The 16,084-nt window shown below is 31.2% G+C and overlaps 2 protein-coding genes across 2 annotated transcripts in view; both read right to left on the bottom strand.

The window, feature by feature from the left end:
- LOC111626146 (titin-like) overlaps positions 1 to 16,084 on the bottom strand; it is a 43,248-nt gene that overhangs the window by 23,929 nt on the left and 3,235 nt on the right. Inside the window, exons 9-25 of the mRNA XM_023369446.1 lie at positions 15,390 to 15,668; positions 15,205 to 15,324; positions 14,967 to 15,140; positions 14,708 to 14,737; positions 14,336 to 14,665; positions 14,141 to 14,263; positions 13,915 to 14,064; positions 12,271 to 12,418; positions 11,813 to 11,961; positions 11,581 to 11,712; positions 11,289 to 11,453; positions 11,150 to 11,220; positions 8,219 to 8,456; positions 7,845 to 7,943; positions 7,582 to 7,770; positions 6,661 to 6,801; positions 6,361 to 6,591 (exon numbers count right to left, since the gene is read on the bottom strand). Coding sequence (XP_023225214.1) covers positions 6,361 to 6,591; positions 6,661 to 6,801; positions 7,582 to 7,770; positions 7,845 to 7,943; positions 8,219 to 8,456; positions 11,150 to 11,220; positions 11,289 to 11,453; positions 11,581 to 11,712; positions 11,813 to 11,961; positions 12,271 to 12,418; positions 13,915 to 14,064; positions 14,141 to 14,263; positions 14,336 to 14,665; positions 14,708 to 14,737; positions 14,967 to 15,140; positions 15,205 to 15,324; positions 15,390 to 15,668 — 2,769 coding nt within the window. The remainder of the gene's footprint in view (positions 1 to 6,360; positions 6,592 to 6,660; positions 6,802 to 7,581; positions 7,771 to 7,844; positions 7,944 to 8,218; positions 8,457 to 11,149; positions 11,221 to 11,288; positions 11,454 to 11,580; positions 11,713 to 11,812; positions 11,962 to 12,270; positions 12,419 to 13,914; positions 14,065 to 14,140; positions 14,264 to 14,335; positions 14,666 to 14,707; positions 14,738 to 14,966; positions 15,141 to 15,204; positions 15,325 to 15,389; positions 15,669 to 16,084) is intronic.
- LOC111626119 (Down syndrome cell adhesion molecule-like protein Dscam2) lies at positions 12,812 to 13,902 on the bottom strand. Its single transcript, XM_023369406.1, has 3 exons — positions 13,412 to 13,902; positions 13,030 to 13,311; positions 12,812 to 12,956 (listed from the first exon to the last, which is right to left on the bottom strand). Exons 1-3 carry the CDS (start codon positions 13,482 to 13,484, stop codon positions 12,829 to 12,831), a joined length of 483 nt encoding a protein of 160 aa, XP_023225174.1. The 5' UTR covers positions 13,485 to 13,902; the 3' UTR covers positions 12,812 to 12,828.

Below are 16,084 nucleotides of genomic sequence, written 5' to 3'. Positions count from 1 at the left end.
TGATCGATTTATATTTTTCGACTAATTCAAGTAGAATTTCCTTCTCAAAATTAGAAAAATTACGGCGTGCACTGCTTTCCATTTCACTTTCCGCCATTTTCTACACGTGTTTCTATTCTATTCTATTCGTCTCCTCCCTGGTTCATACACGTGTTTGCTTTCAACCAATCAAAACTCTGCTTACGAAAGAAGACTTGTTTAATCTCGAACGCAGGATTGTTTTAAAATATTAACTCTAGAGTAGCGAAACTCTAGAGTTAAATTTTTATCTGAATACGAAAGAAGAGTAACTCGTAATCTGACTTCGAGTTACATCTAAACTCGAGTTCGTCAACTCTCTGTTTAACTCGTGTTGGTGAATACGGGGGTGAATGGTCGAATTTGACACGATTTCAATACTTTTCCGTGTTATAACATAACAGCTGGGAAAGTAAAATGCAAGATATTTCCCAGAATTTTTCACACAATTCATGTAAGGAATGACTAAGTGCTATGATATCGCACATGCAGTACTTTCATTCAGTGATCCACTACTGCTGTAGCAATGTCTTCTATTTTCAGATGTCCAGTCGGTTTGCAAACTTCGTCTTGGTTTCACGGTGAAAATTTCAGTTTCCTAAAACTCTAAATTAATTTCCTAATAGTCGGAATACATCTTTGAAAACCTCTTAAGTGCCAAGCTGGCATTGCTGTTTCGTTGATAGAATTTAAAACGTAACACACGACTATGCAGAGTGTGCACCGTGACATCAATCAGTTGAAGAACAGTAAAGAACGTTTTCAGCCTCCTTTTACATCCTGAAATTTATTAGGAAACTTACATAATATGCACATTGAGGCAGCAATGCAAATTTTTCTCTCGCGTATGAATTCTGAAGTAATACTTTTTCCGAAAATTTAAACTACATACGCAGAACAATTTAGTATACATACTACATAAGTGACCAAGTGGGTAAAAACCATTGAACACTGATAGTTAGTCGCGGATTCTCACTTCACCAACGGGCTGGCGACATAGATTTTTTCCGGGTTTCTTCATGTGACTAAAACTCTAAAGCCTAAATAGGGGCCACTTTCCCACTCGGGAGGACATTCAGTGACATTTTTGCGTTGCCTTATGCTATTAATCCAACAATCTTAAATACTGCGTAGTGTGGATAACAGATTTTGTTGAAATATGCCCAATTAGATCTTTTTGCAGAAAGCTTTGAACACCTGCTCTTTAGTTATGGTCATGCTGTACGTATCAAGAAATTTGTATTTTAAGTATCCAATAACTGCATTTCAATTTCACTAAGCAGACGCTAGACTTGCAAAATCTTCATTTTATTTCAACATCCTTTTGTACCTTGGCAAAATTCCAGGCAAAATGCATTTCGGGTTCTAAAAAATAATCCCGCTTCAGTTGCCTATAAATTATTATAAGTTTATTCAGTTGTATCAACTGAATAAACTTATAATAATTACAGTAAACAATATCAATGGCATGCCTTTTGACTCTGTAATGCCCACTTTAACGGATAACTTCGCAACAATACTTCTACGTACTGTACAATGTGTTAAAACCACGGAATTCAGAATTATTTATAATCCTTATTTATATCCGCCCTGTGGGCACTGAGATTTTTTTAACAAGCCCATAATGGATTCGGTCAGGCCCACAATGGGACGGCCGAGTGGTGAGAATCGGAGCTCGACATATCCAGACGGATCACTCTTGAAAAATTGCTGGGGCCGCTCGGATTTGATCTCGGGTCCCCCAGAGCGGTAGGCTGATGCCTTCCTGCCTTAACCTATTCGGCAATCCGTATCATCGTAGAGTGTATGTAAAAAATACAAATTGAATGATACTGTGCACTCGCTAATCCGATCTGTGCTTAATCTAAACCAATATTTCTTCTGCTGAATATTCAGGCAAAAAACAAAAAATTAATTGCAGAGTACTTTTTAAAAACATATATTAATTTTATAAATCGATGTATTACACAATTTAACATAATCATTAGTGTTGTAACGAATAGTATATTCGGCCAGGAGCGTGGCCGAATAGCCGAATATTCGGCCAAACTATTCGGCTTGATTAACGCACGTACGAAAATTGGCGCGCAAACTGCATTATGGCAAGGATCCTGCTCTCTATTGGCCCGCTGTCATTACGCTTCGCCAATCGCGTTAATTCTTGACAGTTGTAGCGGACAGACAAGAGTGTCATGGAAGTATGTGATAAATGATGATATCAAATGTGGATAACAATGAAATGATCTACACGTGTAAATAACGGAAAAAGAACAGAGAAGGACCGCGAAGTGAAAATGTGAAAATAAATATGAAATTCAGTTGATAACATAATCGAATAAGTCGAGGCAGCTTATTGGCACGAAATTCGCGGCCGTCAATGCCAAACAATTGTTGTCATAGACTTCGGAAAGCTAAATGCTTGTAATAAAAGTAACTTAGCGTGCACGGGCGAAAGTCTGGGGCCGTTCGGGCTATCAAGCTGTCTCGAATCTGTGAAATCATAACTGTGACTTATATCGACGTGCTATCTGTCTCTTTTCTCCGTTATCACCAAGCTGAGTCACATAATTGTAAAATGGGAACTCTACGACGGAAAAATGACGAATCGAAAGTATCGTGAGCACGTATTATGATGTATGCACAGGCTTACATGGATTACAGCGATAGAGGAAAGAGAAAGGGAAGAGCAAAGACGAGCACTTAAAAAGAAGGATAGGCAGGATCAGACCCTCAGATGTGCGAGGATTCTCCAACGATAGACGTGTACGTGTGCTGATCTTTGTAATTATAAATTGTGAATACATGTGACTAATATTATTTTCTTTTTTATTTTGTGCATGTTACAAGTTATAAATAAATATAAACAAACAACACTAACTCGATAACATTAAATCTAAATACCAGAATGATTAATTTACTGTGTTTTTGTTATTTATTACTCGTGTTTTTAGGTATTCAGTATTCGGCCGAATAGTGAAAAATAGGCCGAATACCGAATAGTAACCGAATATTCGTTACATCACTAAATTAATCATACGTATCATTTTCAATAAAAAATATGTATTTTTTAAATAATGAGAATGCACTCTCTATAAAAAGATATGAAACAAGTATGCTGGATAGCCGGGGACGTAGAACACAAGACTGCCGCTGTAAAAATCCTCAAAAATATTTGAGTGCTTTGACAGAGATGTTGGTCTCGTTCCTTGTTCCACTTTTGCCATCTTCATCGTAGATCTGCTCGAATCTGCAATGACACAAAAATTGTTTCCTTTTCGTATTGTAAAGTTTGACACTCCCGTTTGTCCGTGCGCTAAAGACCCGACCTCTAATTTCAGAGAGGATCGGCGAGACGTCTGGATAATTAAGACATTAAAACCATTATCTTCTCGCTTTGAAATTATTTCGATCGATTCAAAATTTTCCCATATGTGTTAATCTTGATATATTACACCCCATTCCTCAACTTTTTTTAATGTTATAACTGAAATATCTAAATTCAAAACGAATTTTAAGTTTGCTTTCTTTGTGCTATTTTCGTATCATTTTATTCAAACTGAATTAATTTTACTAAAGTGTTGATTCTACTGCAAGTCTCCAGCAGCAGCGGCAAGCAACGATGACCAACGTTTATCCCTACAGGTGATACAGAACCCTATTCCGCCGAAAAACACGGCATTTGCCGATATGCAGAACCAATTAGAATATATCAGCCAATTAGACTGATTGTTGTGCTTTTGAGCGTGAAGAAAATTCTACTATTCTGACGTTAGGCATCATTCTACTGGCTATCGACAGCAGCAAATATTCGACACCTCGGAATTTTTTTCTGTGCGGTGCGACTAGCGGCTAGAGTTTGTTTGTGGAATTGTTTTTTCAATAGTAACTGCCGCTAGAAACTTGCAAGTGGATCAAGCCTTTAAAAATTTAAGCTAATTTCTGAGAATAGTGAAATTTAATTTTCCATTGGAAACAACTTTATGATGTAAAATGAACATGTAAATATTTAAATATCTTTAAAACAGCCGGCATGTAATTCGCTCGATAAAATATTGTAGCAAAATTTATTTTTAATGCAATCCGGCATTGATCACCAGATCGCACAATTCAAATTCGTTTTGAAAGTGTAAACCAGGCATGGCCAACATACAGCCCGCGGGCCGGATATGGCCCGTATAATGGATTTATGTGGCCCGCGATTAATCTTTCAATATTAGCTACTCAAGTCAGAATAGATTGATGAAAGTTCTAACGCCTAAAAAAAGGTCAACAACTCGCTGTCCGGTTAGAGTTAACCCTCCATTACAAATCTCTTAAGTACAGCGTAGAACGTTGATAAAGCATGATAATGTGAAAAATGTATCTATAATCTCTATACACAATTTAGTCTCTACGGAGTGACACCACAATGAGATCTCATACCACCTCAAAATCTTCCTAGGGCGACCTCTGATTCGGCCCGTGAAAAAAGTTTTCTTTTCAATTCGGCCCGGGAGCAAAACTGTTGGCCACCCCTGGAGTAAACGAATTGGTTTATATTTCGCGCAATTAATTATATAATAGAAATATTTACCGTTAAATATACCGTACTTTAACAGTAAATTGTATGTTCCTAATTCCGAATATTATGATCAGTTCTTTTCCTTTTAAAATTTATTAATTAATTATACAGTATTTCCAATTTCAATAACTGTGAACACAATGTTTTTTTAAACCAGAATTTTTTTAACTCAAAAATTCAGTCCAGTATTGAAAAAATAATTCTGAGTTGTGACACTAGATGGTGCGATGTGTAATAATGAATATTTTAATTTAGGAGCATTTTTGATTTTTTTTTTAATTTATTGTTTTTATTTTTAATTAACATGACCTTCTAATTCATTTTTATAAATATGTACTGTATTTTTTTTTCTAAAATAAAAGTTACCTAAATTGGATATGTTATACTTAAATGTTAATTTAAAATAAACTTTTAACTGTAAATAGACAGAAATTTGTTTTTATAACATATAGAAATTACAGAAATTTCTATTACTTTAAATAGGACAAAGCAGACTAAATTAATGCGACACAACAAACGTCTTTTTATGGCTTTTGGGTGTGTTAGTGATATTCCCGTGTTTTGAAATCCATTCTATTTGCAATAAATGTATAGTTTTCATCGGTATAATCGAGCTAAATTTCCGAAAATTGAATAATTGCGAGCACCATCCCAACAAAACTTGGTCTTGATCGAGGAGAATGTCTTTTCGTACGTTTTATTGATTGTAACCGAGGAAAGCCCATTCTCGTCTAGGGGTGGTACCAGTCGCTTTGTAACACCGCTTCCGGTCGGAGAACCGAGACAGCTGGAAGCATTTAAATGCCCGTCATCTGTAGTGCAGCTGTCCGATCGCAGTTTTGTACGGCATTTTAACTAAACGAAATGTCTTTAATACGATCTTCGAATTAAAACAAATACTATTACTGACACATTAATTTATTTACATAAGAAAATGTATAATTTCATTGTCGTTGACAAAAAAGTCAATTACACAATCGAAGAACATGATTTATCAGGGACTGTCGATAATTTAATTGCGTTTATTTAAAAATTTTATAATTTGTATATATCGTTGTAGGAAAAAAAAAAAATGTATATAGTAAAAGTGAGTTCCAAATATCAATGCTGAATACGTATCATCGATATTCAAATTTCAATTTTTTTATTATTTTTTTGCCTTTTTTTTATCGTGCTTTATCGATGGTCCCTCATATATAGCTAGAGAGAATAAAAAATTTTAAACGCCTACCGCACTGCACTTCACATAATTTAATGACTTGATACTATGAGCAATTCTATAGAGGTTACAATGTTAAGTCTCTGAATGATGCTATTCTGCTGTATCGTAGAACCGGGAATTTCCCTTTTTCGGTAGACACACAGGTTTGGGATAAGGAAGTGGTCTGTCTTTCATATTCTGTGGGAGAAAATGTATGTTAGCGTCTTCTTTCCATTATATATTATATAAACGACATATAGAAGAAGTACAGATTTTATTTTTATAACAAAAACCTTTAATATAATCCTACAGTGTACATTTTTAATCTAAATAACGTTCATAAACTCTCTTTCCTGCACATTATAAATTTAATGTACAGAAAATAATGATATAGATTTTTTTCTGTCTTTCTCAACTGTTTATCACAGATAATAGAAAAGAGTGCATGTTGGTGCAACAATAACAACTTTGAAACGAGTATTAATTCTATAATTCCAATCATAACAATTTCATTTACTTATCTTATCCAAACGATTCAATCTCAGAAGAGAAAAAAATAGAAAAACTGTCAAATATATACCTACTACCACACTACAGTATACTAAAATAAATGTGGCAACACACACCGGAGGGAAAAATGTTTTCATTTCCTGAGTGGAATCTTGTCCTTGGCTGGAAGGTATTGTGGCGTAAGATGCCACGCTTGGAGCTCCTGTTCCCACATCTGAATGATTGGCCGGTCTTGTTTTGTTTATATCTATGTAACGTTGAGAAGAACCAGTATAAGTAGATGGTTTGGCACCTTGAAGGGCTAAAAATGTAACATTTATCTTAATAAAATAAAATTCATTATCACTTGGTTAGATTTAAATAGTAGTACCTTTTTCTAGATTCCTTCTCGCTCTGGATTTTCGAAGGTATATGGCAATTACTATAATGATAACAATAAAGGCGAGAAGTGATGCAGCTACTGGAATAATTATGGAGAGATCAAGGTAAAATGGTACCCCTCCTCCAAAACCTTAAATTTTATAAGAAATTTATGTTAACACAATACTTTAGAAATAAATAAAACATACATTTTAAAAGTCATTAAAAATGTACAGTATTAAAATATGCATTTAATTAATAACTGTAGATATTAATTAAATATATAATGAAATTATTAAAACTATAATAAGATACATTAAAATGACTGAATTAATATAAACAAATCTAGAGAGAAAAAGTAATTATTTCTCTAGTTTATTTGTGATTATATGTATAATATAACTTAGGGCCATAGGAAGGAGAGAAAGTGGACCAGCCCAAAATTGGAAAGCAGTTTCCAATATTGGCCATGGTTTTCTAGTTTCTTTATAAAGATTTCATTTTCAATACTTATCTAGTTATTTCTACATCTTTCTGTGTAAATATATATATGCAGGGGGAGGGGGAATCAATATCTTGTGAAAAATTCTATTTGTTTGGTTTGACAGTGTTGCATAGTAGCTGCTAACTTGAAATTAGAATGGTATTCACAATGTTGACAGGAAAAAATGGTACAGCCATGGCTGGATCTGTTCCTATGGCTTGTACAGTACAAGTAATTATATAAATGGCAGTTTAACTTTTATCTGGAATTTCACTAATGGCAATGGAGCTATATGTGTTACAAAAAAAAATATAAATTAGACTAATGTTTTTTTCTCTAGGTACTTCACCACAATTTTGGTTTGGATATTTAGAATTTTTATCAATAAAATTAAATAAATTTCCATTTTAATAATTTATAATTCTAATTATATAAATACATAAATACCTAATGTGGATGTTTTTATTTTTAGTACATCTCCAGCTTCACCATTTCCATATTGATTGCTTGCTGTTATATAAACATCATAGGTAGTTCCACGATCTAATCCAGTCACTGTAAAATGATTTTGGGAATTTGCAATAATAGGTATGTGATACCATTCACCTCCAGTTTTCTTGTAGTGTATTGTGTATCCTATAAAAATAAATGTACATATATATTTTTTAAATATTACACAACTTAAAATAAAATTTAACTAAACTTCAAACCTGAGACAGGGATATTTGTATTTGGAGTCAATCCCCATTTCACACTAATTGCAGAATCTGATGCACTATGTAAAGCCAAAGGTGGTGGAAATGGAAGATCTAAATAAATATAATATAAATTTTTCATCTTATGCAAAATATTGTATGCATAACAATTTATGTATGAGGACAGCCAGATGACTGAGACAGTAAAGATGACAGTTTGCCACTCAAGACGGTCTTAAGTTCAAGTGTGGGCCAGAAACATTAGTAATTTTTCTTTAGTAGTCTCTTTCAGATATATTACAGGCCCTATCTCTCACAATCTGGCTGTCCCCATTCAGAGTCTGGCCAAACAAGCAATGGAGAGTAAAAAGTATTTTGCATGTGCTTACCTCCATCTAAAGTTTTAGCTGTTAATTCTTGTGAGGGAGGACCTGTTCCAGCACTGTTATATGCCTTTACTATGACATTATATTTGGTAGATTTCATTAGATTGGTAAGAGTATATTCATGAGTATCATTTGTAACATTATAAACAGTTTTGTATGAATATGGGAGTGATGGATCATCTATTTTATATCCTATAAAGTAACCTTTCAATTCTCCATTCCAGTATTCTCTTGGAGGAGGCTGAAATTTATAAAGTTTTAAAAAATTAAATAATTTCTACAGAAAACAATTCTTAATTTCTCATAACATTATATATAAAGTATCTCTGCCAGTCTTAGAACAACTGTTATATTACAGTAGAGTGTCAATTATATGATCATACTTGTTAGGACACAGAAAATAAAGTATAAATATTAATCCTTTTAAATAGAAATTTAATGTATTAGCAAACTGTGACTAATTAATCCTGCTTCTCTATTTGTACTGTAATAAATAAAACTTAACGCTAGTGTTGGTAATGACATAGCTCAATAATAGAGCTAAAGGAGATCACCAACAATCATTATTACATAAAGTCTTTGTAATTTCTGGAATTAATACACTTTGAAGCTTATTTTGTATAATTAACACTACTGTATAAACTAAATTACTACACTTTCTAATAGTTATTTTTTTAGTTCCTTTGAGTTCTTAGAGATGATTTATTATGATTTAATTGCTATCTGACTTCTATAATTATGAATACACAAGATTAAAAGTAAATAAAATTAAAACTGCATTTAAAAATAAACAAACATGTGACTAAGTGATACATTTTTACTTCTATTTACAAGAATTATAATGATAAACTTAATAACTTTTTATGTAAGCAAAAATAAAAAAATACATACATGCACATACTATATATATATATACACTTACACACACAAAAAAAAAACTGATTCGTCTTGCTCTAACTATTCTGGTGAGCAGAAAGTGACAAATAAATATTGTTTAATTGCTCAGAAATGTTTTTGGCTTTTTGAAGCCATCTTCAGTTAATTATTCTAAACTAGAATAAATTTTTAAAATACTTTTTAGCTGCCTTAAATAAGCAGTATATAGTGCTCACAGTATAACATATCAAAACATATTAAGTTTAAAGCTTTACTAACTCATTGTTGGTTACAGGTTTTTAATTATAATTAGACAATTTGAAATAAGTTTAATAAACTCTGAAGCAAGATATGATCTCATTCAGTTCAATATATTTATATGATGTCAACTGACGAATTGGACCTTTTAATATCAATAAATAATGTAGAAAAGTATAGTATTCTGAGAAAATATTCAACATTGACTATTATACTGAATATAACTTAATATAAACCAAATACATTTCTTTAACTGTAAGAAAAGAGAGAGAGATTTAAAGACTATCATATTTAATCAATCACAAATAACATACGTTCATTTCTACTCTTTTAAAAATTACTATTATTATAACGTTCTATTATTACATGTAATAATTTTTAAAAATATTTATGATGTATAAGCAGAATTCATACTACTAAAATAGATTAATGTTTTATAATAGAACTTATAAATTATTTACATTCTATAATATAAAAAAATAGATTTATTGACTACATTCTAGATATTTTTTTTTATATTTACAAATTATATTCCTAATCAGTAGTTTATAATGAAGAATGATCATGCATCTAGGATACTTTTAGTAAAAAAAAGTTAATTATTTTAATCAAATCAATTTTAATATTTGATAACAGATGCATTATTATTTACTTCAATATTTTAGTTATTGTAATGAACAATATATAGTATCAGTATTCTCTAATTATACTGCTCTAAATAATGAAATATACATAAATGCAAAATTTTAAAGAATCTTAACTGGATTGTGTTGAGATTTAAAACAATACATCTTGTTTGCTTAATTCTTTAAATGCAAAATTATCAATAATCTACCACAATGAATTTATATTCTATTTATGAGGAGTATATAAATTCATTTGATTTATATTTTATCTATTACACTGTAGTATTTATAGCTTACTGTTTATTTTCTTTAATAAAACTTTAATTACATACATTTAAATCAATTAAGTGAAAGTGAAATCAATATTTAATCGTAACGAATAAGACTTCTTTACTATGTAAATTAACTGAAACCAAATGAAGTAAAATATCTTCATTAACATTATCTAAGCTTTGAACCATTTCATCATCATTTAAACTCCTTTACTGGGATTTTACTCCTTCATTCTATGTCACTTATTGATCAGTGAATTAATCTTAGATATTATAATTGAAGAGTTCTTTGGAATAAGATAACTAAGTGCACTGAACTAAGAAAGATATCCAAGTGTTTTATAATGCATATCAAATAGAGTTTTATGATATGGTATTTTCCTTGCTACTACAATGTAATAAGCAATGTATTTAGTATTTATGTAAGTGTAAAGTATTTAGTATTTATACTTTACTCACTTCATAACAAACCTCATGCAAAATCAAAATTTAATATAGGTATTTCTTTCATAGAATTCCTTAATTATACATAAAGAGAAACTTGAAATATGATGATAATTAAACATTATGATGAAGCCACTATATCAATTAATAAGTATTAATTAAATTTTTATTAATTTAACTATTTTCGCAAAGTATAAGGCTATAATTATTGATTTACTACAGATTATTAAATGTTATGATTTACAAATCATAATTTCCTAAACGTGATTCAAATTTTTAGCTGTTGTTGGCTTTTAACTAAAAGTCTTAAATAATTTGCAATAATTGTATTCTGTATAAAATAAATCTAATAACTGGAAGAGAAAATAAATGTTATCTAAGTTTATTCACTTATATACCAAAAATAAGTTAAAAGAAAACTTTTTCATTGAATAAAAATTAATTAAAAATCATATTACCTTCCAAGAAACAATAATTGTACTTGAACCTTTTGCTTTAACCCAAACATCAGTAGGAGGGCCTTTTGGTTCTGTGTAGTTAGCATTAAAGATTAAAAACCAATAAAAAACATGCTAAATATTCCTAAATATCTTATACCTTCTTCTCCAGTAGTAAACCTGTATATATCAGATGGTTCTCCCTGTCCAATTTCATTTTCAGCAACCACTGTTACAGCATATGGAGTGCCAGGCTGTAAACTCTGTAATTCTATGGAAGTTTGAGAATTAGGCACAGTTTCTTCTAATAATTTATGAGCACTACCTGTAAAATAAATTAAAAAAACGATAGAATATTATTTGCAAATTATACCTTACTAAAGTGTTTTATAATTTATTTTTTATTACTAATTAATTTAAATAACACTGAATAATAACAATAAGATTTTAACCTCTCTCTCTCCAATACTGGACGATATATTTTGTAATTTGACTATTTCCACTATAAGGTGCAGACCATTTAATTGTTGCTCTTTTACCCCACACCTCTTGTACTTTAACATCTAACGGCTGAGCTGGAACCTCTATTGTAAAAAATATAAACATTAAAATATTATCAAACTATATTTGTGTAAAGTTTTAGCTTAAGTAATGATCAAAAATAAAAAAAAAAAATTTATTTACCTACAACTAATAACTTAATATTTCTCTCATCGCTTCCGTATTCATTTTTGGCAAAGCAAGTGTATAAAACTCCGTCATTTCTATCCGCAGTTCGAATGACAAGCTCTGAGTTGAGTCCTCTTTCTTGATCTCTATCGAATCTTTCGACTCTATCGTAAAAATGATAGAAAATCCCAGTGTGGTTCACATAAAACAGATTTAACTCTAAATAATAAAAATAATCTTTTACGATGCAGTTCAATCGATCTTCATCGAAAACAATTAAAATATCGTACTTTTGATTCATTAAGAAATTAAAAATAGCCATGATATTTAAACAAGCTGGTGTTTAAATCAATATGACATCATTAGAGAGCGAAGACATTTGCAGTGACAAACGAGATTAACTTAGAATTATTGACTTAATTTCAGATTCAGGAAGTATTTTAAAATAAAGGTAATGCAAAAATGGGACTGACCTCGTCATTTTCGTAAAATCAATCACTTTTTTTTCTTTGGACCAAGTGATAGTCATTGGCTTGTCTCCAACCGCGTCGCATTTTAAAGTAGCTGTGTCTCCTCTACGAACATTTTGGACTGTGAATTTCTCTTCAAATTTGGCAGGAACTTAGTAGAAATCGAAATGGTGATATAAATTATTATAAAGATAATAAGACAAATAAACTTACGATTAGTTATTTTTAGCAAGCAATTACTTTCGAACTTGTATAGTCCTAATATAACATATCGCATTTCAAAAGTTACTACTACTTGTTTTGGAAAAAAAAAAATTGGCGTGATAGTAATTTTAAAAAGTGCTATTAATATTTTCTTACCCAAAACTTTAACAAATATAGTTTTATTGATACCAGTGCCGATACCATTGCTAGCTGAACAGTCGTAACGGCCTTCCATGCTTTTATCCGCGTTTCGAAAAGATAATGTCGAGTTTAAAGCAGTAATATGAATGGATGCATCTATCGATATCACACAAAAAATATTTCTATGGTGATACCTATATTTCGCCATGCTTTTGATTAACCATAAATACCTGTTTTCCATTGAACAAGGGGTTTGGGATAACCAACCGCTTCGCACGATATGTTAAAACTTTTACCTTCCGAAATGGTTAGATCCCGAGGTTCGAATTTCCAACTTGGTGGTGCTAAAATATTTCGATAAAGAAACTAAATTCCATTTTTAATACTTTACATTTTATTATAACGTTAAAAGTATACCATTTATCATAAGAGAGGCGGTAAATTGATCGGACCCAGAAGAAGAAGTCACTCTACACGTGTAATTACCAATTTGTGCCGGTGCTAATTTTTCTATGACTAGGATAGAATAATCGTCGAAGACCTGATAGGTGATCTCGGATGTTGATGTTATTTCGAGATTATCTTTAGTCCAGCGAAAATCATAGGGCCCTAAACCTTCTTTCACGCTACAAATAGCTTTGGCACTCTGACCTACTCTCAAATCAGTAGGAAAATTAAATGTCTGAATCTTTGGTGGGACTGAAAATAAATTTTAATTTTATCGTTATTACATGAGCACTTAATTATGTATGTATATAATGCACAAGTCATATTTAGGATATAAAAAGTTTTTACTTACCAATTTCGATGCCACTTGAGCTTACAACGCTGATGTAGGCGATCAAAAAATAGTGTGATGCGTAAGGAATCATTTTATAGCATAAACGAGATAATCTCAGCTTTCATTTGCTTCTTTGTACACACAGTCCATTCTAAATGATGCTAACATGCAAATGTTAGCTAAACGCCACATCGTGATCATTCGAAGAACTAAATTTTGGAAGTTTAGTGCATTCGAATGATTTACGTTCATGGAAAGTCTCAAAAAATTTTTATAAATATTCTCAATAATAAAATATAATTTAACGCGCATAATATTACAGCTGAACACGTATCTAAAATAACCATCTTGTTTTAGTTTCGGGTAATAAAAATGGCAAAAGAAACTTAAACATAATTTTATGAAGAGTTCTTATCAAAATTTGGAATGTGTATGAGTGTATAGTTTAATCTTAGGAAGCAATACAGTTCATCATGTCTAATTTTAGCAATATTAATGTATTTATTCTTCATAAATCTTACCAATCACTTTGATTTTAATTTCTTTATTAATATCTTTTCCAACATTGTTACTAACTTCGCAAATATAATAGCCTTCGTCTACATCAGTAATTTTATCTAATAACAAGATACTTTTTCCAGGATGTTGCTTCTGTGTTTGCACGTACTGTCCTATTGATAATTGTGGAAAAAATTGCTTAATTATTTTATACTAATAGATGTATATTATTCTCATATATTGATATACCATTATCCGTCCTCTTCCACGTAACTGTTGGTATAGGATAACCGGACACTTCACAAGTAACAGTCACATTATTACCAAGCAGAACATCAATATCACTTGGTTCTTGAATCCATTGAGGAGGAACTAATATGTTTTAAGTTTATTATTTTAAATAAACTTCAGATATTAAATTATAATATTTTAAATTAATATTACCTTTGACTTCTAAGTAAGTACTGTAAGAACTAGTTCCAGTAGAAGTCGATAAAATACAGGTATAGTTACCCGCAACCGAAATATCTACGGGATCTATGACGATAACAGAAAAATCTCTGATCGTCTCGACAGTTACTTTAGGTGAATGTATCTGAATATCTTGTCCATCTTTTTTCCAACTAAATCCGAAAGGGGGGTGCCCAGATCTAGCAGTGCAAGTAGCACTGGCTTTCTGGCCTAAAGATATATCTTTAGGAAAAGAAAACGGCTGAATTTGTGGCATTTCTGAAAGAACAATAACTTGTGTTTTATATCTTGTAAATATAAATTTAAATTATTACACGAGTCAATTATTAAGGAATAAATGCTTACCTTCTAATGCAGACGAATATGTTATCATTGCTAAAAATATAAACAGATGAAAAGAGTTTCTTTCTCTTATCGATATCTTCATGTCAACAGAATCAGTTTATTGTGATTATCATTTGTGAGTATAGCGTCTACACAGTATGTACTACAGCGCCTCATGGCGTTCAATATACTTTAATCCGATATTTTCTAAATTTTCTTACAATTTCGTTTTCTTAAATTAAATCGTGCAAAAACTTATTCTCTGATTTTTTGGTCTTACCAATAACTCTCACTGAAACATCGTTTTCGATCGGTTTTCCAACGTCGTTGTTAGCTAGACATTTATAATGTCCATCATCGTCTTTAGTAACTGATTTTATAATTAGTGTGCCATTGGGTAATACAATTGAATCGTCTTTCATCAGAATACTGTTGAATACGTCGGGAGTAGCAACTGAAAAATACCGATTTTAAAAATCACATTACTTAATAATTAAGGGAAAAAATATTTTTATTACCTGAAGCTTTTTTCCAAGTGATTGTGGGTGCAGGCTTTCCTGAGGCGGAACATGTCAGAGACAGAATATCGCCTATTTGAATTTCCTGATCTTTGGATACAAAATTCCAGACTGCCGGAACTGTATATAACGGTTAAATACGTATTGAAATCTTATTTTCGGTGTATGATTTTCTTGACACTTACCCAATACTTTTAATGGAGTAGTATAACTGTCGGAAAGACCCTCGGCATTAACAATACAGGTGTAATTACCCGCGTGTTCTTCCGAAATAGGGTCTATGATAATAGTCGACATATCGGCAAATGTACGAATTTCAATTTTCTCATCCTTTTGCAATTCTTTACCATTTTTATACCAGACAAATTCTTGTTTATATGCCCACGTTGTGGAGCAAATTGTAGTTATTCTCTGACCAAGAATTACGTCGTTTGGAAAATAAAATGGTTGAATTTTCAGTTCACCTGAATCAAAAATATATTATTTTTATTAGTATCGTAATATCAAGTTCAGCAATTTATAATTTAGTATTATAAATAAAATTTCCAAACTGGTATTTTTTTTCTGAGAAGATTTATCTTATAATTTAAAATATAAAACGTAAAATAAATTACTTTTGTAGTTGTAGTTTAGTTCATGCACTTAATTAAACATTCATTACTATGCATTACAGAAAGTTACAAATAAAACTTAACACTTACCGATTCCATTTCCTAGACAGAAACAAAACAGATGTATAACAAGCGTACACCACATATAAAAACGTACTTTCATCTTGTAAATTTTAAAATACGCATCGCAAAATCATACGAAACCATTGTATTCCTTCCGAATGCATTTGTGAAACTAAAAGCAACAACGCTTTGCAGTAACAAAGACA

The sequence above is a fragment of the Centruroides sculpturatus genome, unplaced genomic scaffold (assembly GCF_000671375.1).
Source record: "Centruroides sculpturatus isolate CEXI.00-Female unplaced genomic scaffold, Cexi_2.0 scaffold305, whole genome shotgun sequence".
Taxonomy (NCBI): Eukaryota; Metazoa; Arthropoda; class Arachnida; order Scorpiones; family Buthidae; genus Centruroides; species Centruroides sculpturatus.
The sequence above is the reverse complement of the archived record's forward strand: the minus strand, read 5'-3'. Positions and strand labels throughout refer to the sequence as shown.